The following is a 26,610-nucleotide window of genomic DNA, read 5'->3' as shown; positions in this document are numbered from 1 at the left end:
TGAAGAGGGCCGAGCCCCTCTGAGAGCCCTGGCAAAGGAGCTCCCCGGAGGCCTTGTGCCTGAGTGAGAAGAGCCCTGAGCCTGGAGCCTGACAGCTTTCGTTCTGGGTCCAGGAGTATGGCCCGCAACAAATCACTTGCCCTCTCTTGAGTCTCTGTCTTCTCATCTCTAAAATAGAGGGAAGCCAAAACAGGCCCAGAGCCTGGCATCAAAGAGGAGCTTCATAAAGCACTTAGGGGTGTGCTGCCCCGGGTATCCCCATTTCCCCACAGATGCTTCCACCACAACCAGAATGGTTACAGGGCTGTTCTAAGTTCACTGGCAAGGGAAAATGGAGGTTTGGGGTATCCTAACAGAAGAGAACAAAAGAAAGATCCAGGGGCCCAGGCACCTGGGTTCCAAACCCGACTCTACTCCCTACCCACTGTGCAGTCACCCAGAAGACAAAGACCTTAGGAACCAGAGGCCGTGTATCCTGGAAGCCTGGCTCTTGGTGTGTGCTCACCAAGCAGCTCTGCTCCTACTGGTCGGTGGCAACCTCTCACCCCAGACAGAAAGCCTGTTCCCCAATCCCCATCCCTACCCCAGAGAGAAAGCCTGTCCCCACATCGGCATCACCCATGTGGAGATGAAACAGAGGAATGTGGACGACGACAAACCTCAGGGGCAGGCTGAGGAGACCCTCTGGTCTCCACAAAAGCCTAGGGACCGAGCTTGGGCTGGACCCTCAGTCTAGGTGGCCTAGTTCAGCACCGGCCTGGAATGGGCCAGGGGAATGGCAGAGCCTCCAGGGCTGAAGCTGGGGAAGCGGGGGGTGGGGCACAATGGGCCTTGTCCCTAACTTACCTACCAATCAATCTCTTGAGCATCCCAGCCACGGCGCTGCCCATGCTGAACCGGCCGCTGTTGAGGATGTTCATGGCCACCTGCAGGGAGAACAGGGAGAGCCCAGGGGCCCTGAAGGAGGCAGCAGGAGGAGGCCACAACCAGACCAGGCCAGGCGGATCAGCTTGCCTTCCCTCAAGCTGGGAAAAAGCACTGTCCTAACGCCTCAGAACAAGGTGATTCAGTCACTGTTGCAGCTCTACCAACGTCCCTGCACACAAGACCACTGAACATTATTCCAAAGGAACATGCCAGAGCTGGGCATGGGGGCTTCCACCTGTAGTACCAGTATTTTGGGAGGCCAAGACAAGAGGATCGCTTGAGCCTAGGAGTTCAAGACCAACTTGGGCCAAACAGAAATTCTACTTTTAGATATAAATTAAAATAACTGAAAAAGTATTTCCACATAAAAACTTGACATGAATGTTCAAAAGTGGTAACAACCCCAATGTCCATCAGCTGATGAATGGATGAACAAAATGTGCTATCTCCACTCAAGAGAAGAGAATTCAGCCATAAAAGGAATGAATTACTCATTCATACTATGAGAGATGAACCTTGAAAACATCATGCTATGTGAGAGAAGCCTGTCACCAAACCGGATCTTGCATATGACTGCTTTTCTATGAAATGTTCCGAAGAGGCAAATCCATAGGGACATAAAGTAAAAGAGTAGCAGCCAAGGGATTGGGTAAGGGTCATACTGGATGGTACAACATTTCTTTTTGGGGTGAGGAAATGTTCTGGAATTAGACACAGGAGATATTTGAACAACATAGTGAATATACTAAAAACCACTGAAATGATACGTTTTAAAATGGTGAGTCCTTTGTTGTATGAATCATCTCTTAATAAAAATAGTAAGTCTTAGTCCGGAAAGAAAAGAGTAGGGCAGGGATGCAGACCAGGGTTGTGGGACACAGAGCTTGAGATCCACTAGAACCCACAGGTTGCTTTCTCACACTCACTGCAGAAGGGAATCCTAGCCTTCGCTCAAGGCGAATAAGGCCTCAGAGGTGAAGGAAGATTCCCAATCCTTACCATACACTTCTTCTAGGAGCCAGCCAATTTTCCAGTCTCAATTTGGCCAATTTCCCAACAGATAACCATGGAAAGTCACCTGCCATGCACAGGCTACTCTGCTACGAGCAGGAACAGGGCAAAAGCTGGGGGCCGACAAGCTGCACTCATGACACTACCTGGTACTCACAAGGGGCTGTGGCTGGCAACTCACCTTAAACCCACCTCCGACCTCTCCAAGGATGTTTTCCACAGGTACCTTGGTGTTTTCAAAATGGACTTCACAAGCTGAAACACATGAAATTTAAGATCTCATCTGATAATGCAAATCACTCTGCATTTGACCTGCAAGCAGGCAATTCATCCATCCATCCGTCCGTCCGTCCGTCCGTCCGTCCATCCATCCATCCATCCATCCATCCAATGTTTGGTAGGACAGTATAGAAAGACAAAGTTCCTATCTTTGTGCAGCTCATACTTTGATTAGGGAGACAAAAGCTATAAACAAAACAATGTAACATTGTGATCAGTGCTATGGATGAAATAAATAGGGCATCACGATAAAGAGAAATGGAGGTTGGCAAGGGGGTGGATAATAATATTTTTATTAAGGGCTATGTCAGACTTTTCTAAGGTGACATTTAGCAGAAGTTTAAGAATGAAAACAGTCAGGGATATAAAGAGCCAGAACAAGCAAAGTGAGGGAGAGAACAGCATTTCCTAAAGCCTTAGGGTAGACTGGGACCACTGGTCTCAATTCTTAACTCTAACACAATCACACCCCTGCAATCTAACAGTAGCACTCTCCCACTGTAAGGAGGGATGGACCTCCCTCCCTTTCCCTGCCTGCTAGGGCCATGTGACTTCCTGTGGCCACTAGAATGAGGCCAACATGAACGGAGGACTTAAATGTGCTTTCAGGGTCGGGTATGGTGGCTCATGTCTATAATCCCAGCATTTTGGGAGGCAGAGGCAGGAAGATCATTTGAACCCAGGAGTTCAAGACCAGCCTGGACAACACAGCAAGACCTCATCTCTATTAAAAAAAAAAAAAAAAAAAAGGTGGCCATGTACAGTAACTCACACCTGTAATCCTAGCACTTTAGGAGACTGAGGCAGGTAGATTGCCTGAGCTCAGGAGTTCAAGACAAGTCTGGGCAACATGGTGAAACCCCATCTCTACAAAAAATACAAAAATTAGCCGGGTGTGGTGGTGCACGCCTGTAGTCCCAATTACTTGGGAGGCTGAGGCAGGAGAATAACTCAAACCCAGGAGGCAGAGGTTGCAGTGAGCTGAGATGACAGCACTGCATTCCAGTCTGGGTGACAGAGAGAGACTAAGTCTCCCACGACAAAAAAAGTGCTTATATGGCTTGGCTTGGCCCCTTAGGTGCTTATGATCTGCTCTAAGAACAAGCCCCCAGATGGACCTGAACCCAACCCACATCCTGAAGCAGGCTGCCAGGCACTGCAGACTGAGACAACTAAAGGCTGAGGACTGTAAGTTGAGCTCTAAGGTGGTAAGGTGGTCTGTCTGTTAGGGCAGCTACAGCAGGGGATGACCAGCAGGTCTTCAAGTGAGCAGCACTCAGCTGTGGGTACAAAGACAAAGCCCATGTGGCATTCTTAGTTTGATCTTTTTAAAATGCTTAACAAAAACTGAAAGTATTTAAATCTCATTTTATCTTGCTATTTGGACAGAGTCAAGGGCCAGTCTCCCCCTTACACACATACACACACACACGCACACACGAGCTACTTACTGTTGGAGCCCCGAATGCCTAATTTATCTTCAGGTTTCCCATTAGTGACTCCACCAAAGTCTCTTTCTACTATGAATGCTGTGATTTTGTCTTTCACTGATCCATCAGAATCAACTACCTCAGTCTTTGCAAACACAGTAAAAATATTGGCCAGTCCTCCATTGGTAATCCAGACCTGAGGACAGAAAGAAGGACTTTGGAGAAAACCAAACCCCTATGTGACCCATCTGAGCTCTGTCTTTGTCGATCAGTCAAACCTCAGGCCAGACATGCAGGGTCCTTGGCTCTGCAGAAGCCAACCAAGCATGAGTGAACACAGGACAGGGCTCAGCCCAGTTTGCCCAGACCAAGGATTTTCCCAAGGGACATGGATGGCCAGGGTGGAGGTGGAGGGGGGAAAGAACATCCAAAGTTGTCAAATAGCTCAGGTTCCACCGCCAGACAACTGCATTTCTTCAAGAAAGAAAGGGTTTAATCATTTCTTAAGGTATACATATATCAAAACATCATGTTGCACATCTAAATACACACAACATTTATTTGTTAATTCTAAAAAGAAATGAAAAAAGAGAAGGCAGGAGGGTGGTGAGGAGGAGGAAAGGAAACAAAGGGAGTTAGAAGCAGAAACAGACTCCTTAACAAACCGCAACAGATAGGACTCGTGTGGATCTTAATTCAAGCACATAGTTAAACCAAAAAAAGGTATGAGGCAATCAGGGATATTTGAATGCTGATAGATATAAGAAATTATCAGCTGGGCACAGTCGCTCATGCCTGTAATCCCAGCACTTTGGGAGGTCGAGGTGGGCAGATAGCTGGAGCCCCAGAATTTGAGACCAACCTCAGCAACATGGTGAAAACCCATCTCTACCAAAAAAAATACAAAAAAAATTAGCTGCATGCCTGTACTCCCAGCTGCTTGGGAGGTTGAGGTAGGAGAATCACCTTAGCCCAGGAAGTTGAGGCTGCAGTAAGCCAAGATTGTGCCACTGCACTCCAGCCTGGGTGACAGAGTAGGACCCCATCTCAAAAGAAAAGAGAAATTATCAATTTTTAAAATGTGATAAGGATATTACAGCTTTGTTTTTATTTAAAAAAACAAACAAAACTCCTATCTTTTAGAGAGGCATGCTGTGATTGTTACCATGCGATCTGGAGGTAGCAATGCTGCTGGAAGAGGCACAGTGGCCATGAGCAGGTGACTGCCGGAGTTGGGGCCAGCCAGGCACACAGAACACGTCTGAAATTTTGTGTAACAAAAAATTGAAAGATTTTTCGGGTTTACAGGCCGGGCACGGTGGCTCATGCCTGTAAACCCAGCACTTTGGGAGGCCGAGGTGGGCGGATCACTTGAAGTCAGGAGTTCAAGACCTGCCTGGACAACATGGTGAAATTCCATCTCTACTAAAAATACAAAAATTAGCCAAGAATGGGTAAGCCCAGCTACCAAGGAGGCTGAGGCAGGAGAGTCACTTGAACCTGGGAGGCAGAGATTTCAGTGAGCTGAGATCACACCACTGCACTCCAGCCTAGGTGACAGAGACTCCGTCTCAAATTTAAAAAACTAAAAAAAATCAAAAACAAACACATAAAAGCAGCTCAAGAAGGCAGTCAGTGCTACGGTAGCAGGTACAATCCCTGGTGTGTGGAGAGTGCTCACTCAGTGGCAGTGAAGGTCGTGACTGAGATCCTGACGTGGCCATGGGGAAGGAGCCCTACCTTGGAGCCATTGAGGATGTAGTGCTTCTTGTCTTCACTTAGCGTGGCTCTGCTCTGGACTGAGGCTGCATCGCTCCCACTGCAGATGCAGAAAGATGTGGTCAAGGGAGAATACTGGGAATAAATATGAATGCTTTTGAGGGCCTGAAAATGGAGGTTCTAGTACTTTTAAGAGGTCAGTGAACTTTTAAAATGAAGGGTCAGATAACATATTCAGCTTTACAAGCTATAGGATGTCTGTCTCACCTCCTCAACTCTGCTGCTATTAATAGAACATGAGGCCGGGCATGGTGGTTCACGCCTGTAATCCCAGCCCTTTGGGAGGCTGAGGCAGGTGGTTCACGAAGTCAAGAGATTGAGACCATCCTGGCCAACATGGTAAAACCTCATCTCAACTAAAAATACGAAAATTAGCTGGGTGTGGTGGTGCATGCCTGTAGTCCCAGCTACTCAGGAGGCTGAGGCAGGAGAATCGCTTGAAGCCAGGAGGCGGAGGCTGCAGTGAGCCGAGATCATATCACTGCACTCCAGCCTGGCGACAGAGCGAGACTACATCTCAAAAAAAAAAAAACAACAAAAAAAAAAACATGAACACAGCTGAAGACAATTTATAAAACAATGGGCATGTTCCAATAAAACTGGGCTGGGCGTGGCGGTTCACGCCTGTAATCCCAGCACTTTGGGAGGCTTAGGTGGGTAGATCACTTGAAGTCAGGAGTTCGAGGCCAACCTGGCCAACATGGTGAAACCTCATCTCTACTAAAAATACAAAAATTAGCTGGGCATGGTGGCACATGCCTGTAATCCCAGCTACTCGGGAGGCTGAGGGAAGAGAATCAATTGAAGGCAGAGATTGCAGTGAGATGAGATCGTGCCACTGCACTCCAGCCTGGGTGACACAGCAAGATTGTCTCAAAAACAAACAAACAAACAAAACTTATTTATAAAAAACAGGCAGGAGGCTGGATTTAGCCAACCTTTGCTTCAATACATCACGTAAAAAAGCGGCAGTGAAAACAACTTGGGCTTAGGTTTAAACATGGAAATGGGTGCTTGCAATGGGCTCATCTGAGGTCCTGTGAGGATGAGTTGTGGGCACCCCAGGAAGGATGGCTGTTCCCAGGTTCCCACGCACAGTGAAGCAGGATGGAGGATGGTCCAGGTGATGGACTTATCATCGGAGTCCCGAGTCCTGCTGCAGCCCTGCTCCATCCAGCAGATCACACAGCCTCACTGAACCTCAGCTCCTAATGTGTAAGCAGGAACAGTACCACTCACGCTACATATTCTGAAAGGTGCTTTGAAGCCTGAACGTTATTACTGTATTGTACGTCAAGGTGTGTTATAAACCACAAAAATTTATTTAGTAAGTGCTGTCAAGCATGGTATCTCACTTGCAAGTCTCACTGGGACAGAGAAATAAGGTCAAGGTAAGAGGAATGGCAAGAACAGTTGCTGAGTTGATTCTCTGCAAGATTTTGGAAAGAAGGAAAAGTCAGCTACTCAACAAAACCAACACCCCCTTGCCCCAGTGAATCTTGGGCAATGTCACAGCTGCTGAGGGATAACATTTTGTGCAGGGACAGACCTGGCTGGCTCCGTGAGGCAGAAGGCTGCAATGTGCTCCCCAGACGCCAGTTTAGGCAAGTATTTGGCCTTCTGCTCCTCAGTGCCGGCCAAGATGATCCCCTAAACAGAACAGACACAGACTAATGTCAGCTGTGGGGAGAAAGGAGAGCATGAGGTGTGTTTGTGAAACATTTCCTTTCTGAGGCAAATATTTACTTCAGGCAAGCGAAAACAGCAGAACTCAGAGCAAGCGGCCACAGGCAGAGCCCAGGGAGCCAGGCTGCTGAGGAGACTGTCAGGGGCCCATGTGCCAGCACCGTGAGCCTCGGAGACCCACAGTGCTTTGCAGTCTGTGTCCAAAACTTTCATATCGGTTCCTTCATTTCCCAGACTGGTGGTCTTGGGCAAAGGATATCCCTTTCCAAAGAAACCCTCCTCCATCTTATCATCCACAAACTGGGCCACTCCCACCCACTGGCAGGGTGGTCTGGATGATGAAATGTGAAGACGCAGGAGCACTGGAACCACGTCTATCTTAAAGAAGGTGCTCAATGTCAGGGCTGTCCCACCTGCTGCCCTCCCAGTGCCACATAGACAGGCCCCCTCTTCATCAAACATCTGCATGAATGCGTGTGCTCTCTGGGGTGGGGGAGCCGAGCATGGTGTGCATTCAGCTCTCTTTGATGTCAACATTAAGCAGAAATAATCTGAGTAATGAGATTGCCAGTAAGGGCAGTTGGCCCTGGGCCTGCCCTAAGGTGCTCAAGACCAGTGGGGGGAAGGCGGCTTGCATAAAGAGTGGGGGCACGCTGAGGCTGAGGGACGAGGGCTCAGGAGGGGAGACCACTTCCAGCCCAAAGCGAAGACAGCGGCACCCAATCCTGCGCCTTGAAGGGTGGATCAAAGGCAATGGGGACAGGAGGCAGATTCAAAAGGAAGGGACATGCAACCCAAGGACCACTGCACTTGTGGGCAGTGTGTGGGGACTGAGCACCATGAGGTGTGGCCAGAGTGAGGGAATCGAAGGGCAGGACTGCACGTCAGGTATCAGGCCCGATTCAGAGGGAGCAAGCCTCTGGCCTCTATGCCACCATGTGACTCCAGAAGACCTACAGAGAGCACCACAGAATCCCTAGACACCTTACCTTGAGGCCGATAGCCTGGTGCGCTGCCAGGGTCACAGTAATAGACCCATCCATGCTGATGATCTCCCCTAGTCGTGAGTACATGGTGTTGGAGAGGCCCAGGCCACCTAGGAGACATGGACCAGCGTCAATCACAGCCCAGCCCCATACTCCTCCCATTAAGCCTTCATTGTTTTTTTTTTTTCTTCTGATTATAAAGTAATGCCAGATCACCATATTTTTTTTAAAAAATCACAATACAGGCCAGGCATGGTGGTTCACACCTGTAATCCCAGTACTTTGGGAGGCTGAGGTGGGCAGATCACCTGAGGTCAAGAGTTTAAGACCAGCCTGGCCAACATGGAGAAACTCCGTCTCTACTAAAAATACAAAAATTAGCTGAGTGTGGTGGCGCGTGCCTGTGGTCCCAGCTACTCGGGAGGCTGAGGCATGAGAATCACTTGAAGTTGGGAGGCAGAGGTTGCAGTGAGCCAAGATCACACCACTGCACTCTAGCCTGGGCAACAGAGACTCCGTCTCAAAAAAAAAAAAAAAATCACAATACAGAAAGGTAGAAAGTAAACAAAAATCGAGGGCTGGGCACAGTGGCTCACGCCTCTAATCCCAGCACTTTGGGAGGCTGAGGTGGGAGGATTGCTTGGCTCCAAGAATTCAAAACTAGCCTGGGCAATGTAGCAGGACCCCAACTCAACAAAATAAAAAAAAGTCCCAGCTACTTGGGAGGCTTAGGTGGGAGGACTGTTTGAGCCCGAGGAGTTCAGGGCTACAATGAGCTATGATCATGCCACTGCACTACAGCCTGGATGACAGAGTGAGACCCTGTCTCAAAAAACAAAAAAGAAAAAAAATGCTCACAATCGTGTGCCTCAGAAAGTGCATTTCTGTGTATATCCTTCTATCCACACTTTTCCTAGGCATACAAGCATATGTAGATACATACTTTAAATATGAAGATATCTACACACACATCAAATCAATTAACACATAGCGAGGATCTTCCATCACAGTTGTAGGTCTTTATAAATGCAATAACTATAGTATGTCCCACTGCCCAGTATCCAGAGGACTCCAGGACAAGGCTTCTCCACTGTGGCACTGTAACATTTTGGAATGGATTGTTTTCTGTTGTGGGGGTCTATCCTGCGGATTGTCAGATGCTTAGCAGCATCCTTGGCCTTTATAACTTTATACCCAAAAGGCCTGAGGGTAAACACAAATGGCACATGTGTGTGGTCTATCCCTTTGAACCATTTCCTACCTCGCCTTCCACACACTGCTTGCCTGTCCCTTTAACCTCTGCAGAATTCAGGTGACCAACTCGAGAAAAAGTATAAGGGAGGCAAGTTGTAGTGACTGGCTAACTCTAATAAGGTAGAACCGTCACTTGGGAGCTAAAAACATCACTAGGATGCTCAAAGAATTACAGGGACAGTCCATAGCACAAAGGACGCTGCTCAAAGGTTCCCACTGGTCCAATCTCCCACCTTGACGTGCTTTGCACTCTACAGCCAGTCAGACCACATGCCTCATTCCTCTGTGCTAGGATGAAAAGCACAGGACCTGAGAGCACTTCCTCCCTACAGGTCCTTCAGTCAGTCCACCCCTACTATGTAGCCCATGACGGAAAGTGTCATCTATTCCAGCAACTAGACCTTTTATGGACAAATTCAGAGTGCTTTCTTAAGAGCTAAACTGGTTGGGTGATTGTTTGCTTGACTTACCATATTCTTCGGGGACTTGCAGCCCAAAAAGGCCCAGGCTCTTCAATTTCTCCAAAGTTTCATCTGGGATTTTCCCTTCCTGGTCAATTTTTCGGGAGTCCACTGCCAAGAGGAAAATCTTGATTAAACAAATATAAGCTATGTTTCTACAAATATAAGTAAACAGGACAGTGTTTATATATTGATAATATATAATCCCAGAATAGAAATTTTTTCAAAACTAGAAATTCTGTAGTCATGGTCATTTGGCCTGTGTTCAATTTTATGTAATTAGCCCAGGAAAAATTTTATTTTTATATATTTATTTAGAAACAGGGTCTCACTCTGATACCCAAGCTGAAGTGCAGTGGCACAATCATAGCTCATATAACCTCAATCTCCCAGGCTCAAGTGAGCCTCCTGCCTCAGCCTCATAAGAAACTGGGACTACAGTTACATACCACCACACCCAGCTAATTTTTTTTTTTTTTAGTAGAAGCAAGGTCTTGCTATGTTACCCAGGCTCGTCTTGAACTCCTGAACTCAAGCAATCTTCCTACCACAGCTTCACAAAGTGCTGGGATCATAGGTGTGAGCCACCACACCCGGCCAGAATTAAATTGTTAAACGCTGTCAGAGCTAGGTAGTGTTCTATTTCTTGATCTGGGTGCTAGTCACAGGGGTGCTTTTGCTGTGTAAAACAGCAGCAAATTATACATTCATGGCATGTAAATTTTTCTATAGGCATGTTAAACTTCATTTTTTCCCTCCTCCTTCTAGACCTCATACTTTTTTTGGCTAGTATATTCTAGGAAATGAGAGAATAAATATGCAACTCTCAGAATTGTACTAAAATGTTCAGCTAGATAGCCACCTCATGGCAGTATCTGGGCCAAGATTTACCTCAGTGTCAGAGGCCATACTGCTTTCAGCACAATCCACCAGTTCTGAGACAGTTTAGCCTGTTTTAACACCAATTCATTTATTCATTCAACATTCACATTCAGCCTGCACTCTCAGCTACCTGGGAGGCTCAGGTGGAAGGATCACACGACCTGGGAGGTTGAGTAAGCTATGATGGCACCACTGCACTCCAGCCTGAGCGACAGAGTGAGATCTCGTCTCTAAAATAAAAATTCACATTCACTGCAGCAAAACTGAACAATCAATAGCATTAGGCCTATAATTGCACACTTTTGTATGTATCAAGTCAATTAAAGTGTACTTTTAAATTGCTAATTAAACTTCATCAGTATTATAAATTGTGAAAAACACCATAACCTACACTTAAGAATTTTTGCATACATGGGTCACTTAGACAACTACAGATTCCCAAAAGTGCAGGCCAAACCCTTCCTTTTTTTATCCTTTAACAACTTCATTGACATATATAATTGGCGAAGAATAACCTGCACATATTTACAATATATAATTTGTTGAGTTCTGGCATATTTGTCAGTGAAAACATCACAATTGAGAAGAAAACATTTCCTTTTCCACCAAAAGTCTCTATGCCCCTTTGAGATCGATCCATCTGTCCACCATCCCCAGGCAACCACAAATCTTTTGTCTATAGATCAGCTTGCATCTTCAAGTTTTATATAAATGAATCCATATGGTACCTATCTGTTTACCCCGGCTTCTTTAACTCAGGTCATGATGTAGAGATTCATCCATGTTTTTTCATGTATAAATACTTCATTACTTTTTGTTGCTCAGTATTCACTGTATGGGTGTACAACTGTTTATCTAAATTCAGTAAGCAGTATAAACACACAGAGCCAGAAGTTCAAAGAACTCCAAGCAAAATAAATGTGCAAAAAACTACATAAATAAATGTGATAATCAATTTTCCTAAAACCACTGAAAAGCAGCCAGAGATGAAAGAAACACTATGTACAAAGGAACAAAGATAAGAATGGAAGCAGACATCTCTTCTGAAGCAATATGAAGTCAGGAAGAAAGCAGAGCAACACCATTAATTGCCTGAAAGGTAAATCCTGTCAACACAGAAACCTGTTCTGATGAAACAGACTTTTCTTTTACTTTTACTTTTTCTTTTCTTTTTTTTTTTGAGATGGAGTCTCGCTCTGTCACTCAGGCTGGAGTACAGTGGTGCGATCTCAGCTCACTGCAACCTCTGCCCGCCAGGTTCAAGTGATTCTCCTGCCTCAGCCTCCAGAGTAGCTGGGATTACAGGTGCATGCCACCACATCTGGCTAATTTTTGTATTTTTGGTAGAGACGGGATTTCACCCTGTTGGCCAGACTGGTCTCAAACTCCTGACCTCAGGCGATCCGCCCACCTCGGCTTCCCTAAGTGCTGGCATTACGGGCATGAGCCACTATGCCCAGCTGAAACAGACTTTTCTAGACATACAAAAGGTGAGAATATGCATCCCCTGCAGAGCTACATATCACGAAAAGTGAAAGGAAGTCCTTCCCACAGATGAGCAACGGTAGCAAAAGTTCAAAGAACTCCAAGCAAAATAAATGTGCAAAAAACTACATAAATAAACGTGATCATCAGTTTTCCTAACACCACTGAAAAGCAGCCAGAGATGAAAGAAACACCATGTACAAAGGAACGAAGATAAGAATGGAAGCAGACATCTCTTCTGAAGCAATATGAAGTCAGGAAGAGACTCTACAAGAGACATGAAGAGCCCTGGAATCAGCAACTACATGGGTAACAAGATCCTTTTTTCCTAGTTTTAAAAATTGCTGGCTGGGCACAGTGGCTCAAGTCTATAATCCCAGCACTTTAGGAGGCCGAGGCAGGTGGATCACTAGATCAGGAGTTCAAGACCAGCCTGGCCAGTAGAGTGAAATCCTGTCTCTACTAAAAAAATATAAAAATTAGCCGGGCATGGTGGTGCGCACCTATAGTCCCAGCTACTCGGGAGGCTGAGGCAGGACAATAACTTGGACCCAGGAGGCAGGGGTTGTGGTGAGCCAAGATTATGCCACTGCACTCCAGCCTGGGTGACAGAGTGAGACTTTGTCTCAAAAAAAAAAAAAAAATTGCTCTAAAAGATAAACCAACCATTTAAAAACTTGTAGGCCTTTTTGTAGACTTGAAAAGCTGATTATTAAATTGATGCAAAAGAAATGCAAAGGACCTGCAAGAGTCAAACCAACTTTAGACAAGAATAAAGTTGGAGAACTAACATTACTTGGTTCCAAGCCTTAACAGAAAGCTCAGTAAACAAGACAATGTAATACCTGAATAAAGATGGACAAATAGATCAGTGGAAGAGAACAGAAAATTCAGAGATAAATTCATACATAAATGGTCAACTGATTTTTGATAAAGGTGCCAAGTAGATCCAATAGGGAAAAGATAATCTTTCCAACAAATGTTGATGGAACTGGATAGCCATAAGCAAAACAATCCTCCTCAAACTTCACCTCACAACAAACCCCAAATTAACTTTGAATGAATCATAGTTCTAAACCTGAATTAAAACTATAAACTTTTTTTTTTTTTTGAGATGGAGTCTGGCTCTGTCGCCCAGGCTGGAATGCAGTAGCGTGATCTCAGCTCACTGCAAGCTCCGCCTCCCGGGTTCACACCATTCTCCTACCTCAGCCTCCAGAGTAGCTGGGACTACAGGTGCCCGCCACCATGCCCGGCTAATTTTTTGTATTTTCAGTACAGACAGGGTTTCATCATGTTAGCCAGGATGGTCTCGATCTCCTGACCTCATGATCCGCTCGCCTTGGCCTCCCAACGAGCTGGGATTACAGGCGTAAGCCACCATGTCCAGTCATAGTTTAGAAACTATGAAGTTTCTAAAAGAAAATACAGGCCAGGCTGGGTGAGGTGGCTCTCACCTGTAATCCAAGCACTTTGGGAGGCTGAGGCGGGCAGATCACCCAAGGTCAGGAGCTTGAGATCAGTCTGGCCAACATGGTGAAGCCCCTTCTTTACTTAAAAATACCAAAAATTAGCCAGGCGTGGTGGTACACACCTGTAATCCCAGCTACTCGGGAGGCTAAGGCAGAAGAACTGCTTGAACCCGGGAGGTGGAGGTTGCAGTGATTCGAGATGGCATCTCAAAAAAAAAGAAAATACAGGTCAGGCATGGTGGTTCATACCTGTAATCCTAACACTTTAAGAGGCTGAGGTAGGAAGACCACCTGAGCCCAGGAGTCTGAGACCAGCCTGAATAACATAGTGAGACCCCATCTCTACAAAAAACTTTAAGAATTATTAGCTGGGCATGGTAGTGTGTACCTGTAGTCTCAGCTATGCGGGAGGCTGAGGCAGAGGATGGCTTTGAGCCCAGAAGTTGGAGGGTTGCAGTGAGCTATGATCACACTACTGCACTCCAGCCCAGGCGACAAAGAAAGACCCTGTCTCTTAAAAAAAGAAAAAGAGGAAAAAAGGTATGTTTATGGCAACTTTTTTGGTGATAGCTAAAATCTGGATACATACCCCATGTCAATGAATACTTAAATGGATAAACAAATCTTGGTATATCTATAGAAAGAAATACGACTCAGCATTAAAAAGGAAGTACTACTGGTACATGCACCATGGATGAAATTCAAAATTATGCAGAAAGAAGCCAGACAAAATCACACATAATTCCAGAAAATACAAACTAATCTACAGTGAGAGAAAACAGACCAGCAGTTGCCTGGGGACTCGGGGAAATAAAAGAGGCATGAGGAAACTTTGACGGGTAATGCTGACTTCCTTTGTTGTGCTGACGGCTCCTGAGGGGTACTCTCTAATGTGTCAGGTGATTCTCTCCCTGTATGAACACCAGAATGGACTTACACAACCTAGGTGACAGAGCCTACTACACACCTAGGCTATATGGTATGGCTTATTGCTCCTAGGCTGCAAACCTGTATAGTAGGCTGGGCGTGGTGGCTCATGCCTATAATCCCAGCACTTTGGAAAGCTGAAGCAGAAGGATCACTTGAGCTCAGGAGTTGGAGACCAGCCTGGGCAACACAGTGAAACCCCATCTCACTGTAAATTTTTTTTTTTTTTTTTGAGATGGGGTTTTGCTCTTGTTGCCCAGGCTGGAGTGCAATGGAGCGACCTGGGCTCACTGCCACCTCCGCCTCCCAGGTTCAAGCAATTCTCCTGCCTCGGCCTCCCAAGTAGCTGGGATTACAGGCATGCGCCACCACGCCTGGCTAATTTTTTTGTATTTTTAGTGGAGACGGGGTTTCTGCATGTTAGTCAGGCTGGTCTCGAACTCCTAACCTCAGGTGATCTGCCCACCTCGGCCTCCCAAAGTGCTGGATTACAAGCGTGAGCCACTGCACCTGGTTTATTTTATTTTTTTAAGGAAAACAAAATAAAACAAAAAAGCTATACAGCATATTGCTGTGCGGAACACTGTAGGCAACTGTAACACAATGGTAAGTATTTGTGTATATGAACACAGCTAAACATAGAAAAGGTACGGTACAAATATGGTATGATCATCTTATGGGACTACCATTGTATATATGGTCTGTCATTGACTTGAACGTCATTATGTGACACATGACAGTCTGTACAATTTATTGTAAATCAATTATATCTTAATTAGTCCTGAAAAAAAAAAAAACCTGACAGACCACATAGGAAAAGTTTAAATAAAAGAACAAGAGACCATGGGAACTAAAAAAAGATACAAACAGGAGGATAACCACTGGAAAAAAAGCAGAAATAAGTATTTCTAAATTATAAATTGTTTATATACAAATAAGCAACTTTTAAAACTAGCAACATATACTTTGTGATCACCAGGCGTGAAATAAGAAACAAAAACAAAGCAATGTAATGACAGTTGACGATCTGGCACTTCTCAAAGAGGTTCTGGGGGACCTGAGCTGCTTCTAGGGGGTCCCACAGGGTCAAAACTAGTTTATTTTTTATGTTTTTTTATTTTTATTTTTTGAGATGGAGTCTCGCTCTGTCACCCAGGCTGAAGTGCAGTGGCACGATCCCAGCTCAATGCAACATTCACGTCCCGAATTCCAGCAATTCTCCTGCCTCGACCTCCCCAGTAGCTGGGATTACAGGTGTGTGCCACCACACCCAGTTAATTTTCATATTTTTAGTAGAGACAGGGTTTCACCATGTTGGCCAGGCTGGTCTCAAACTCCTGACCTCAAGTGATCCACCCGCCTCGGCCTCCCGAAGTGCTGGGATTGCAGGCATGGGCCACCACACCTGGCTTAAAACAATTCAAGATGTTATTTGCTTTTAAATTCTAATTCTCCGAAGACTGTACAGTGGGGTGCAGTGTAGTGTATTTAACGTTTTGGCTCAGAGTCCAATATGGAGCCCAAGTACCATGTTCCCCAGAATTTATGTATGGGCTTTACATGAATAAAACTTGATCAAGGATTCGGAAAAATCTCTTAGGTTTGCATGTAAGTTACTCAAAGCAGTAAAAAAGGCTACTTGGATTTCCAGCAATATTTGTGCTTTTATTCTCGGCCATTACTTTTGGGGAAGGGCTGTCTGTCCTGGTTGGTTTTGATAGAGGCCAATTGTGGGAGGATGTGATTTTTCTGTTTCTAGCCGACAATGCCTCTATTTCCGTGGCACTACTAGCTGCCTACAGCTGTGGTTCCAGAGGGCCCTTTGTCCACAGTGATTAGCCTCCTCTTTGCATATACACGAAATAGGTGTATATTTGTATGTTCTTTTCTCTGCTTTGCCCTTGGATTTAACTTCCTTTTTGAATTCACATCATGGCAGTTCAATGAACACAGCTTTTATTCCAGCATTTGCTATTTATTCCAAGAGACCTTTGTTCCTGTCAGAGGGAGTGGGTTTGGTTTGCAGTGGTTTCTCGTTTTTTGTTTTTTTTGTTTTTTTTTTTTTTTTTTGAGACAGGGTCTCACTCCTGTCGCCCAGGCTGGAGCGCAATGGCATGAACACAGTTCACTACAGCCTTGGCTTCCCAGGCTTGGGTGCTTCTCCCACCTCAGACTCCTGAGTAGCTGGGACTACGGGCATGCACCACCACGCCCAGCTAATATTTTGTATTTTTAGTAGAGACAGGGTTTCGCTCCATTGCCCAGGCTGGTCTCAAGCTCTGGGACTTAAGCAGTCTGCCCCGCTCAGTTTTCCACAGTGCTAAGATTACCAGTGTGAGTCACCATGCCCGGCTGGTTTCTTGTATATTTACATCTCTGCAAATAAGAAGATGACAGTTATTGCTGACAGAGCCCTATGTCCTGGAAGTGTGTGTTTCTTGCTTTAAACGCATGTGTCAGGCCGGGCGCGGTGGCTCACACCTGTAATCTCGGCACTTTGGGAGGTCGAGGCGGGTGGATCACGAGGTCAGGAGTTCAAGACCAGCTTGGTCAACATGGAGAATCCCTGTCTCTACTAAAAATGCAAAAATTAGTCAGGCATGGTGGCGCGTGCCTGTAATCCCAGCTACTTGGGAGGCTGAGGCAGGAGAATCGCTTGAATCCAGGAGGTGGAGGTTGCAGTGAGTCGAGACCATGCCATTGCACTCCAGCCTGGCAACAGAGTGAGACTCTGTCTCAAAAAAAAAAAAAAAAAAAAAATGCATGTGTCAGGCCAGGTGCAGTGGCTCACACCTATAATCCCAGCACGTTGGATTACAGGCAGATCATTTGAGGCCAGGAGTTCAAGACCAGCCTGGCCAACATGGTAAAACCCCATTCTCTCTCTTTTTTTTTTTTTGAGGCGGAGTCTCGCTCTGTCGCCCAGGCTGGAGTGCAGTGGCCGGATCTCAGCTCACTGCAAGCTCCGCCTCCCGGGTTCATGCCATTCTCCTGCCTCAGCCTCCTGAGTAGTTGGGACTACAGGCGCCCGCCACCTCGCCCGGCTAGTTTTTTTGTAGTTTTAGTAGAGACGGGGTTTCACCGTGTTAGCCAGGATGGTCTCGATCTTCTGACCTCGTGATCCGCCCGTTTCGGCCTCCCAAAGTGCTGGGATTACAGGCTTGAGCCACCGCGCCCGGCCGTAAAACCCCATTCTCTACTGAAAATACAAAAACTAGCCAGGTGTGGTGGCACGTGCCTGTAATTCCAGTTACTCAGGAAGCTGAGGCATGAGAATCACTTCAGCTGCAGAGGTTGCAGTGAGCTGAGTTCATACCACTGTACTCCAGCCCGGGTGACAGGGCAAGACTATCTTAGAAATAAACAAAAAAAATGCATGTGTGAAGATTATAAAAAAAGACAGTAAAAAAAAAAAAAAAAAAGGCCAGCACAGTGGACTTTTCCAGAGGTTACGTGCACAAACAGGTATGAGAATCCAGCTGTCTTCTAATAAGCCAAACATTAAAAGGACTTGCACAACTTTCAACCAATACCACTCTTTCCACGAATTATTTTTCTTTTTCTTTTCTTTTTTTTTTTTTTTGAGACGGAGTTTTGCTCCTGTTGCCCAGGCTGGAGTGCAGTGGCACAATCTCAGCTCATGGCAACCTCTGCCTCTCGGGTTCAAGCGAGTCTCCTACCTCAGCCTCCTGAGTAGCTGGGATTACAGGCATGCGCCACCATGCCTGGCTAATTTTGTATTTTTAGTAGAGACGGGGTTTCTCCATGTTGGTCAGGCTAGTATCAAACTCCCGACCTCAGGTGATCGTCCACCTTCATCTCCCTAAGTGCTGGGATTACAGGCATGAGCCACTGTGCCCGGCCTAATTATTTTTCAAAATATTTTTCATTAAAAATACTGTTGGCCAGGCACGGTGGCTCACGCCTGTAATCCCAGCTCTCAGGGAGGCAGAGGTGGGAGGATAGCTTGAGCCCAGGAGTTCGAGACCTGCCTGGGTAATATAGCGAGACCCCGTTCTCCACAAAAAGGAAAAAAAAAAAAAAAAAAAAAAAGACAAAAAAAAATACTGTTTATGTTAACATGTAATGGATTTATTATTTTTAAACAAATGAACACAGTATTTTTTGTTTTTTTTTTTTGTTTTTTTTTTGAGACGGAGTCTTGCTCTGTAGCCCAGGCTGGAGTGCAGTGGCCAGATCTCAGCTCACTGCAAGCTCCGCCTCCCGGGTTTACGCCATTCTCCTGCCTCAGCCTCCCGAGTAGCGGGGACTACAGGCGCCCGCCACCTCGCCCGGCTAGTTTTTTGTGTTTTTAGTAGAGACGGGGTTTCACTGTGTTAGCCAGGATGGTCTCGATCTCCTGACCTCGTGATCCGCCCGTCTCGGCCTCCCAAAGTGCTGGGATTACAGGCTTGAGCCACCGCGCCCGGCCTTTTTTGTTTTTTTTTTAGACAAAGTCACACTCTGTCGCCCAGGCTGGAGTGCAGTGGCGCAATCTAGGCTCACTACAATCTCTGCCTCCTGGGTTCAAGCAATTCGCCTGCTTCAGCCTCCTGAGTAGCTGGGATTATAGGCACCCGCCACTACGCCACCATGCCTGGCCAATTTTTGTATTTTTAGTAGAGATAGTGTTTCACCATGTTGGCTACACTGGTCTCGAACTCCAGAACTCAGGTGATCCGCCCACGTTGGCCTCCAAAAGTGCTGGGATTACAGGCGTGAGCCACTGTGCCCAGACCCACAGTATATTTTAAATTTCTCAGTTTTAATTTCTAAGAGGGGCCAGGCATGGTGGCTCACACCTGTAATCCCAGCCCTTTGGGAGGCCAAGGTGGGAGGATCACTTGAGCCTAGGAGTAAAGGCCAGCCTGGGCAATATAGTGAGAACCTGTCTCTATGAAAAATACAAAAAAATTAGCTGGGCATGGGGGTGTGCACTTGTAGTTCCAACAACTCAGGAGGCTGAAGTCGGGGGATTGCTTGAGCCTGGAAGACGGAAGTGGTGGTGAGATGAGATGATACCACTGCACTCCAGTCTGAGCCACACAGCTAGGCCCTTTCTTGAAAAAATAAAGTAAAATAAAAATAAAATAATCCCTAAGAGGGCAAATATTGATAGATAAAATCCACATAAACAAAAGCTCTCCAGGATCCTAGTGTTAGGGAAGAGCTGCTGTCTATCCACCATCACTGAACTCTCCACCAAGGCCCTGGCTGGAGGACTGGCCAACAGCTCTGAGAGAGGGACCTGAGGTCAAATGCTGCCTCACCATGCAGGTGCCACACTGTCGCTGGTCCACAAATCACTATTTGTTTACAATTACCAAAGTACAGAAATTGAAACTCAACCTTTAGAAACACTAAGAGCAATTGTACACTGCCACAACAACCAGCACATGCTCCAGGGGCTTGTACGGTGTGTGGCCTTGGCTTTTTGCCATCTCATTTTTTTAGTTATTCATTTTTATTACAGCTTATGGAAGTGTTGGCCTGGAACAGTTTGGAAATGTTTAAAGTGGTCCTTCACCACAAATACAATGAGAAGCATTTAACTGGATGTTTTTTAATTAAATGGCAACAGGGATGAAACCTAAAGCAAATTATGATGAGTGGAAACCATTTCTCCCTCAAGAAGACTTCCCCTATGTATGCCGCTTCTAATATAAATATCAACCGAATCGCCCTTACAGTGGAAATACGCAATAGTAAAGAAAACCATACGTACCCTCTTCAGTGAAGAATTTTTCCACGGGTCCCAAGAACTGATTGATTTCATTAAGTTCATCTTGGCTAACTTCCGGAAATGGGAAAACTTCTTTCTAAAAATAGTAAATACTTTCTAAAAAATTTAATTTTTATTACGCTGCCATCATGGAAATATCAGTTAAAGGGAAGGAAAAACATGTGCTCTACTCCACCCTGGCCAGCGGGACGTGACGTACTGAAGGAACTGGAAAGCAAACCTCACAAGGTTCTCGAGATACAGGAACTATGTGGAGGCTCCACCACCCACATCCATCTCCCTTCCCTGTTCAAATAGGTTCTTCCCGATTTTCATCAGCTTTCCTTCTCAGTACAAGGGATGACAATGGTCCCATGAAACATGCAGCCCAAGACTAACATTTAGAAGCCTGGGGGTCTGGTCCTTGATTTCAGGCTTACTAATTATGTGGCCTTCACCAAATCCCTTCAGCTCTCCAAACTACCTCTTTCTTACCCATAACATGCAGGTAACATTTACTCAAGGCCCTTGTGAAAATTGTGGAAGACAGTGGACGTGGAAGCTCCTTACTGAAATGGACAATTCTACATCAATTATTGTGTGAGCTCAAAGATGTTACGCTGAGAAGAGCATGTCGTGCTTACCAAGTCTCATCAATCCCTATAGCCTCTGTCTCTCCTGCTCATGGACATCTGCTCCCTGTACCGAGCCCCTCTGGACTTTTGGGCTCTGGTACCCCTTCAGTTGCCAGCATGACATGAACTGTGGATGTGGGCTTCAGGTTGCTGAGCAGTGATGTCCTGAGTCATAGCTATAGGCCCAAGCAACACCTGTCCTCATGGCGCCTCTCATCAAGTATCTCTACAGAAGTCTTTGGGAGACCTCAACCTTCTCCTCAGACCTTGTACAGCCAATCAGCCAACAGATTTCTCTACTCTATCAATATGTTCCCACTGCTTTCTCCTCTCTGGGCCCAGGACCACAGGCTTATAGGTGAGTCCTAACTAAAAGTGACAGCCAACTTAAAGGAATCCCTGCCTCTGTCCATTCCAAAACCACCATAAAGGTGGTATCAAAAAAAACAAGCTGGGAGGCTGGTCACGGTGGCTCACGCCTGTAATTCCAGCACTTTGGGAGGCCAAGGTGGGCGGATCACGAGGTCAGGAGTTCGAGACTAGCCTCACCAACATGGTGAAACTCCATTTCTGCTAAAAATACAAAAATTACCCAGGCGTGGTGGCGCACGCCTGAAATCCCAGCTACTCAGGAGGCTGAGGCAGAAGAATCGTTTGAACCCGGGAGGTGGAGGTTGCAATAAGCTGAGATTGCACCATTGCACTCCAGCCTGGGTGACAGAGCAAGACTCTGTCTCAAAATTTTTAAAAAAAAAAGAAAAATTAAAAAACAAGCTTGGCTGGGCACAGTGGCTACTGCCTGTAATCCTAGTCCTTTGGGAAGCTGAGGCAGGGGGACTGCTTAAAGCCCAGGAGTTCAAAACCAGCCTGGGCAAGGCTACACACACCTATAGTCACAGCTACTCAGGAGGCTGAGGTGGGAGGATCCCCTGAGCCTGGGGAGGTTGAGGCTGCAGTGCGCTGTGATTACACCACTGCACTCCAGCTTGGGTGACAGAGTAAGACTCTGTCTCAAGAAAAAAAAAAAGAAAAAAAACAAGTTGATGGCCCCATCACTCTGCAGCCTTTTAGATCAAAGCTCAGTCTCCTTCACTGAACACAGAGGCTTACTGATACTTGGGTCTTGTGCATGGGCTGTGTTAGAGATCATTCTGGTACCAGTGGGCAGGCCAGATAAGACAGCCTGGCAACTAGTTGGCCTTCAGGTACAACCACAGAAAACCTGTCACATAGGAGAGACTGCAGGGGCACGGGAGAAAGATTCTGATGTCATCAAATCAGGTCAGTGCCTTAGGGGAGGAGAGTTCAATTGCAATAAACAGTTTGTAAATTATCTTAAAAAGTGGGGCCGGGCGCGGTGGCTCAAGCCTGTAATCCTAGCACTTTGGGAGGCCGAGACAGGCGGATCACGAGGTCAGGAGATCGAGACCATCCTGGCTAACATGGTGAAACCCCGTCTCTACTAAAAAATAGAAAAAAATTAGCCGGGCGCAGTGGCGGGCGCCTGTAGTCCCAGCTACTCGGGAGGCTGAGGTAGGAGAATGGCGTGAACCCGGGAGGCGGAGCTTGCAGTGAGCCGAGATTGCGCCACTGCACCCCAGCCTGGGCGACAGAGCGAGACTCCGTCTCAAAAAAAAAAAAAAAAAAAAAAAAAAAAAAAAAAAAAAGTGGAACCTGTTATTCAAAGAAATCTAGTGCAGAAACCAAATATGTAAAACAGACAGAAGTCAAGCAGTTCTGAGACTGCTGATATGGAAAACAGTCACCTAAATCCCACCCACTCAACTTCCCACCCATCCCTGCAGCAGTTCCAGGGGCACTCCATGAACAGCTTGGGTCCGGCTGAGGGCAGGGAGACAACCACTGGCCTACATAATCTGAAAGATCTTTTCCAGTTCTGAGATTCTAAGCATCGTGTCCCATGTTTCTGCTCTAATCCCAGTAAGGCTGTGAGAGATGACATTGGCCTGATCCGAAGTAGTAGCAGAAGGGTCTAAAAGTGGTCAGACTCTGAAGAACCTCAAAGTAGAGAAAACCAGATCTTCTGTGGAATTAGACGTGAACTAGGAGAATAAGAGAACAAGGTGACGCCAGGTGTTCTGTCTGAACAGGTGGAACAACAGAGCCACCATTATCTATGATAAAAGAAAGTTGGTGGAAGGACCAGGATTGGGTGGGAACCAGGAACTCAGTTTTGGATCTATTAATCTCAAACGCCTGTTAAACCTCTTAGCGGCCGGGCGCGGTGGCTCAAGCCTGTAATCCCAGCACTTTGGGAGGCCGAGACGGGCGGATCACGAGGTCAGGAGATCGAGACCATCCTGGTTAACACGATGAAACCCCGTCTCTACTAAAAAAAAATACAAAAAACTAGCCGGGCGAGGTGGCGGGCGCCTGTAGTCCCAGCTACTTGGGAGGCTGAGGCGGGAGAATGGCGTAAACCCGGGAGGTGGAGCTTGTAGTGAGCTGAGATCCGGCCACTGCACTCCAGCCTGGGCGACAGCGCGAGACTCCGTCTCAAAAAAAAAAAAAAAAAAAAAAAACCTCTTAGCAGAGCTTTTGAGTACAAAGGTAGATTTAAAAAAGGACCGTGGCTGTGTGTGGCAGGGCGTGCCTAGTCCCAGCTACTGGGGATGCTGAGGTGGGAGGATCTCTTGAGCCTAGGAGTTCAAGGTTGCAGCGAGCTATGATGGTACCACTGCACTACAGCCCGGGTGACAGAGGAAGGCCCCAACTCTGAAAAAGCAAAAGGAATCTGGAGCTCAGGGAGAAATCTGAACTGGAGAAAGAAATTTGAGGCATCAGGATATTGATGATATTTAAAGCCAGGACACTAAATAAGGTCACCCAGGAGATGGCTGTAGATGAAAAGAGACATCCACAGACCCAGCCTTAGTAAATTCCAACTTGGCTAGTTGGAAACACTGGTCATTGTTTAGCAGTAAAGGAGCTAAAAAAGAACTAGCAATTGACACAGAGAAGTATCAGTCAGTGAAGTATTTAGAACATTCAGAGAACGACGAGAATAGTGATTCAGAAACTAGAGAAGAAAGTGTGTCAACAGGGTAGAAGAATGAACAGCGTCAGATGCCAATGATGGGCCAAGTAGGATGAGGTCTGAGAACAGATCACACGATTGACACCAGAGAGGTCACTACTGACTTCCATGGCCATTAGGGACAAACGTCTGAATGGTAAGGGCTCAAGATCCAGTAGAGAGAACAGTTAATGATTCCGAGAAAGGAAAGAATTACTCTTGAGTAGGTGAGAGAATTACTCTTGAGTAGGTGAGAAGGCCTAGGGTCTAATGAGAGGTTGGTTTTGCCAGAAGCAGACAGTTCAGTCATAGTAACAGCATGTAGATAATATGGGCACATGCAGGGGGAGGGGGTAACTATGCCTGTGAAGTTCTCATCTGACTGCATGGATTTTCCCAGTGGAATGGGAAGCAAAGCTGACAGCTGAGAGTAAGGGCAGGGCAGGTGGTGCCAAAGGTTTAAGATGGAAATAGATCTGAAGGATTTGTGTTCTTTCTTCACCATGCTGCTGGGAGGCAGGAGGTCCCAGGATAGAGCACCACACTGCCCCATGTCCTGGGTAAAAGGGTTTCCCATATGTCAAAGACATAGCTCTGCACTTTCTAGCCGGGCAAACTGCTTTTAGTCTGAGTCTTAGCTTCTGCATCAATAAGGTTGCTTGCTATAAAGGGATCAGCCTGACAACCTCAGAGGAATGTTCCAAAGAGAAGCCAGGGAATAACTTCCGTGATAGAGGATCAGCCAACATTCAGCCAAGCTCAAAGCAGGGCATAGCAAGGAAATAGCAAGTATACTGTTGCTTTCCTTAGAAGATAAAATAAAACACAAAGGAAAAAGCAAGAAATGTGTTTATTCCTATTTTGTAGATGAAGGCACTGAGGCACAGGGAGGTGAAACCATCAGCTCCAAGGTCACAAGACTAGTAAGTGTTGAAGCCAGTTCTCTCTTCTGCTGCACAGTACTCTACAGTTTAAGAAGACTCTCCGGCCGGGCGCGGTGGCTCAAGCCTGTAATCCCAGCACTTTGGGAGGCCGAGACGGGCGGATCACAAGGTCAGGAGATCGAGACCATCCTGGCTATCACGGTGAAACCCCGTCTCTACTAAAACTACAAAAAATTAGCCGGGCGCGGTGGTGGGCGCCTGTAGTCCCAGCTACTCGGGAGGCTGAGGCAGGAGAATGGCGTGAAACCGGGAGGCGGAGCTTGCAGTGAGCTGAGATCCGGCCACTGCACTCCAGCCTGGGCGGCAGAGCGAGACTCCTTCTCAAAAAAAAAAAAAAAAAAAGACTCTCCATGCACCATTTATCTCACTGGGGCTCTACAACACCTCTGTGAAGGAGACTCAACACTATTTCCATTTTAAGGCTGAAAGAACTGAGTCTCGGCCAGGAGTGGTGGCTACGCCTGTAATCCTAGTACTTTGGAAAGCCGAGGCGGGCGGATCACCTGAGATCAGGAGTTCGAGACCAGCTTTGCCAACATGGTGAAACTCCATCTCTGCTAAAAATACAAAAAAAAAAAAAAAAAAAAACAAAAAAAAAACCGGGCATGGTAGCGGGCGCCTGTAATCCCAGCCACTCCGGAGGCTGAGGCAGGAGAATCGCTTGAACCCCGGAGGCGGAGGTTGTAGTGAGCACTCCAGCCTGGGCGACAAGAGCGAGACTCTGTCTCAAAAAAAAGAACTGAGTTTCAAAGTCAACGAGCCAAGACTAAACCCAAGTCTTCCAACTCTAAGAGGACAATGAGTGTTTTATAACCAAACTGTTACTACTGGCAGGGTTGTGCGACGCCCGGGAAGCATCTTGGAGCCAGATTTCTAAAGAACCTCAATGGCAGGGAGAGGCGCTACGGCTCAACTGGGGAAGGAAGCCCCAGGGCGCTGGAAGGTGACTGAGGAGGGACACGGTCTAAACTGTTTAGGAATAAGAGAGGAAGCCCCGCACATTTCGAGACCAGACCAGCTGAGATGAAGGCTGCTTTGTAAATTACCTAGCCTAGAGTTTTCCAAATTCCCCTGACAAAATTTACACTTCCAAGGGTCCCCCGTCTTGGAAATGTCCCACCCTTTCTCTGGGAAGGTTTTCCTGGAACTCAGGAATCCAGAGTGTTAACACGTCTCGCCCGCAGGGTGTGTCTCTCTGGCAGGTTTGGGGAATCCGACAAAGCTGAACACCAATCTTGCAGCTGAGGATGAAAAGCGGCAGCCAGACAGCAAGGATTCGCCCAGGGCTCGCGTTACCTTCTTGATTTTGCCCAGGAAAAGCTCTTTGGCGAAAGCTCGTATAGGCGGGCTGGTGCGCAGTAGCCGCCGGTTCGCAGTAGAGACCACCAGACCCCGGCAGGCACGAGCCGCGGCCGTGGTACGCAGGAAGAGCCTGCAGCAGCTCATGCCGCCCGCTGTTCCCCGGCCTCAGGCTCCACCTCTTACTTGGCGCAGCAGGGACACACACGGTCCGCAACGTCGGATGACGTTACTGGCCCGCGACGCTGTGCAGTACTCACTGCGCTTGCGCGGTCTCCCGCAACAGGGGATGGAGAGGCCAGAAGGGCGTGACGGCTGCCACCTTCCGCGGCCAAGGCCGTAGTCACGTGCACCTGGCTGGTCCGCGCTGACTGATGACGTCATGTGCCCACGC

At 46.8% G+C, this 26,610-nt stretch overlaps 1 protein-coding gene across 2 annotated transcripts in view; it reads right to left on the bottom strand.

The window, feature by feature from the left end:
- The window catches only part of ACAD9 (acyl-CoA dehydrogenase family member 9), a 36,134-nt gene extending 9,709 nt beyond the window's left edge, over positions 1 to 26,425 (bottom strand). The window contains exons 1-9 of one of the 2 annotated variants that reach the window (XM_038003478.2): positions 26,214 to 26,425; positions 20,305 to 20,398; positions 9,823 to 9,924; positions 8,102 to 8,208; positions 6,976 to 7,076; positions 5,388 to 5,466; positions 3,669 to 3,843; positions 2,120 to 2,193; positions 851 to 926 (exon numbers count right to left, since the gene is read on the bottom strand). In XM_038003478.2, coding sequence (XP_037859406.1) covers positions 851 to 926; positions 2,120 to 2,193; positions 3,669 to 3,843; positions 5,388 to 5,466; positions 6,976 to 7,076; positions 8,102 to 8,208; positions 9,823 to 9,924; positions 20,305 to 20,398; positions 26,214 to 26,363 — 958 coding nt within the window. In that variant the 5' untranslated portion in view covers positions 26,364 to 26,425. The remainder of the gene's footprint in view (positions 1 to 850; positions 927 to 2,119; positions 2,194 to 3,668; positions 3,844 to 5,387; positions 5,467 to 6,975; positions 7,077 to 8,101; positions 8,209 to 9,822; positions 9,925 to 20,304; positions 20,399 to 26,213) is intronic. The other variant, XM_007985419.3, reaches the window with a different exon arrangement.
- Positions 26,426 to 26,610: the final 185 nt, after the last annotated feature.

This window comes from Chlorocebus sabaeus, chromosome 22, assembly GCF_047675955.1.
Source record: "Chlorocebus sabaeus isolate Y175 chromosome 22, mChlSab1.0.hap1, whole genome shotgun sequence".
NCBI classification, from domain to species: Eukaryota; Metazoa; Chordata; class Mammalia; order Primates; family Cercopithecidae; genus Chlorocebus; species Chlorocebus sabaeus.
The sequence above is the reverse complement of the archived record's forward strand: the minus strand, read 5'-3'. Positions and strand labels throughout refer to the sequence as shown.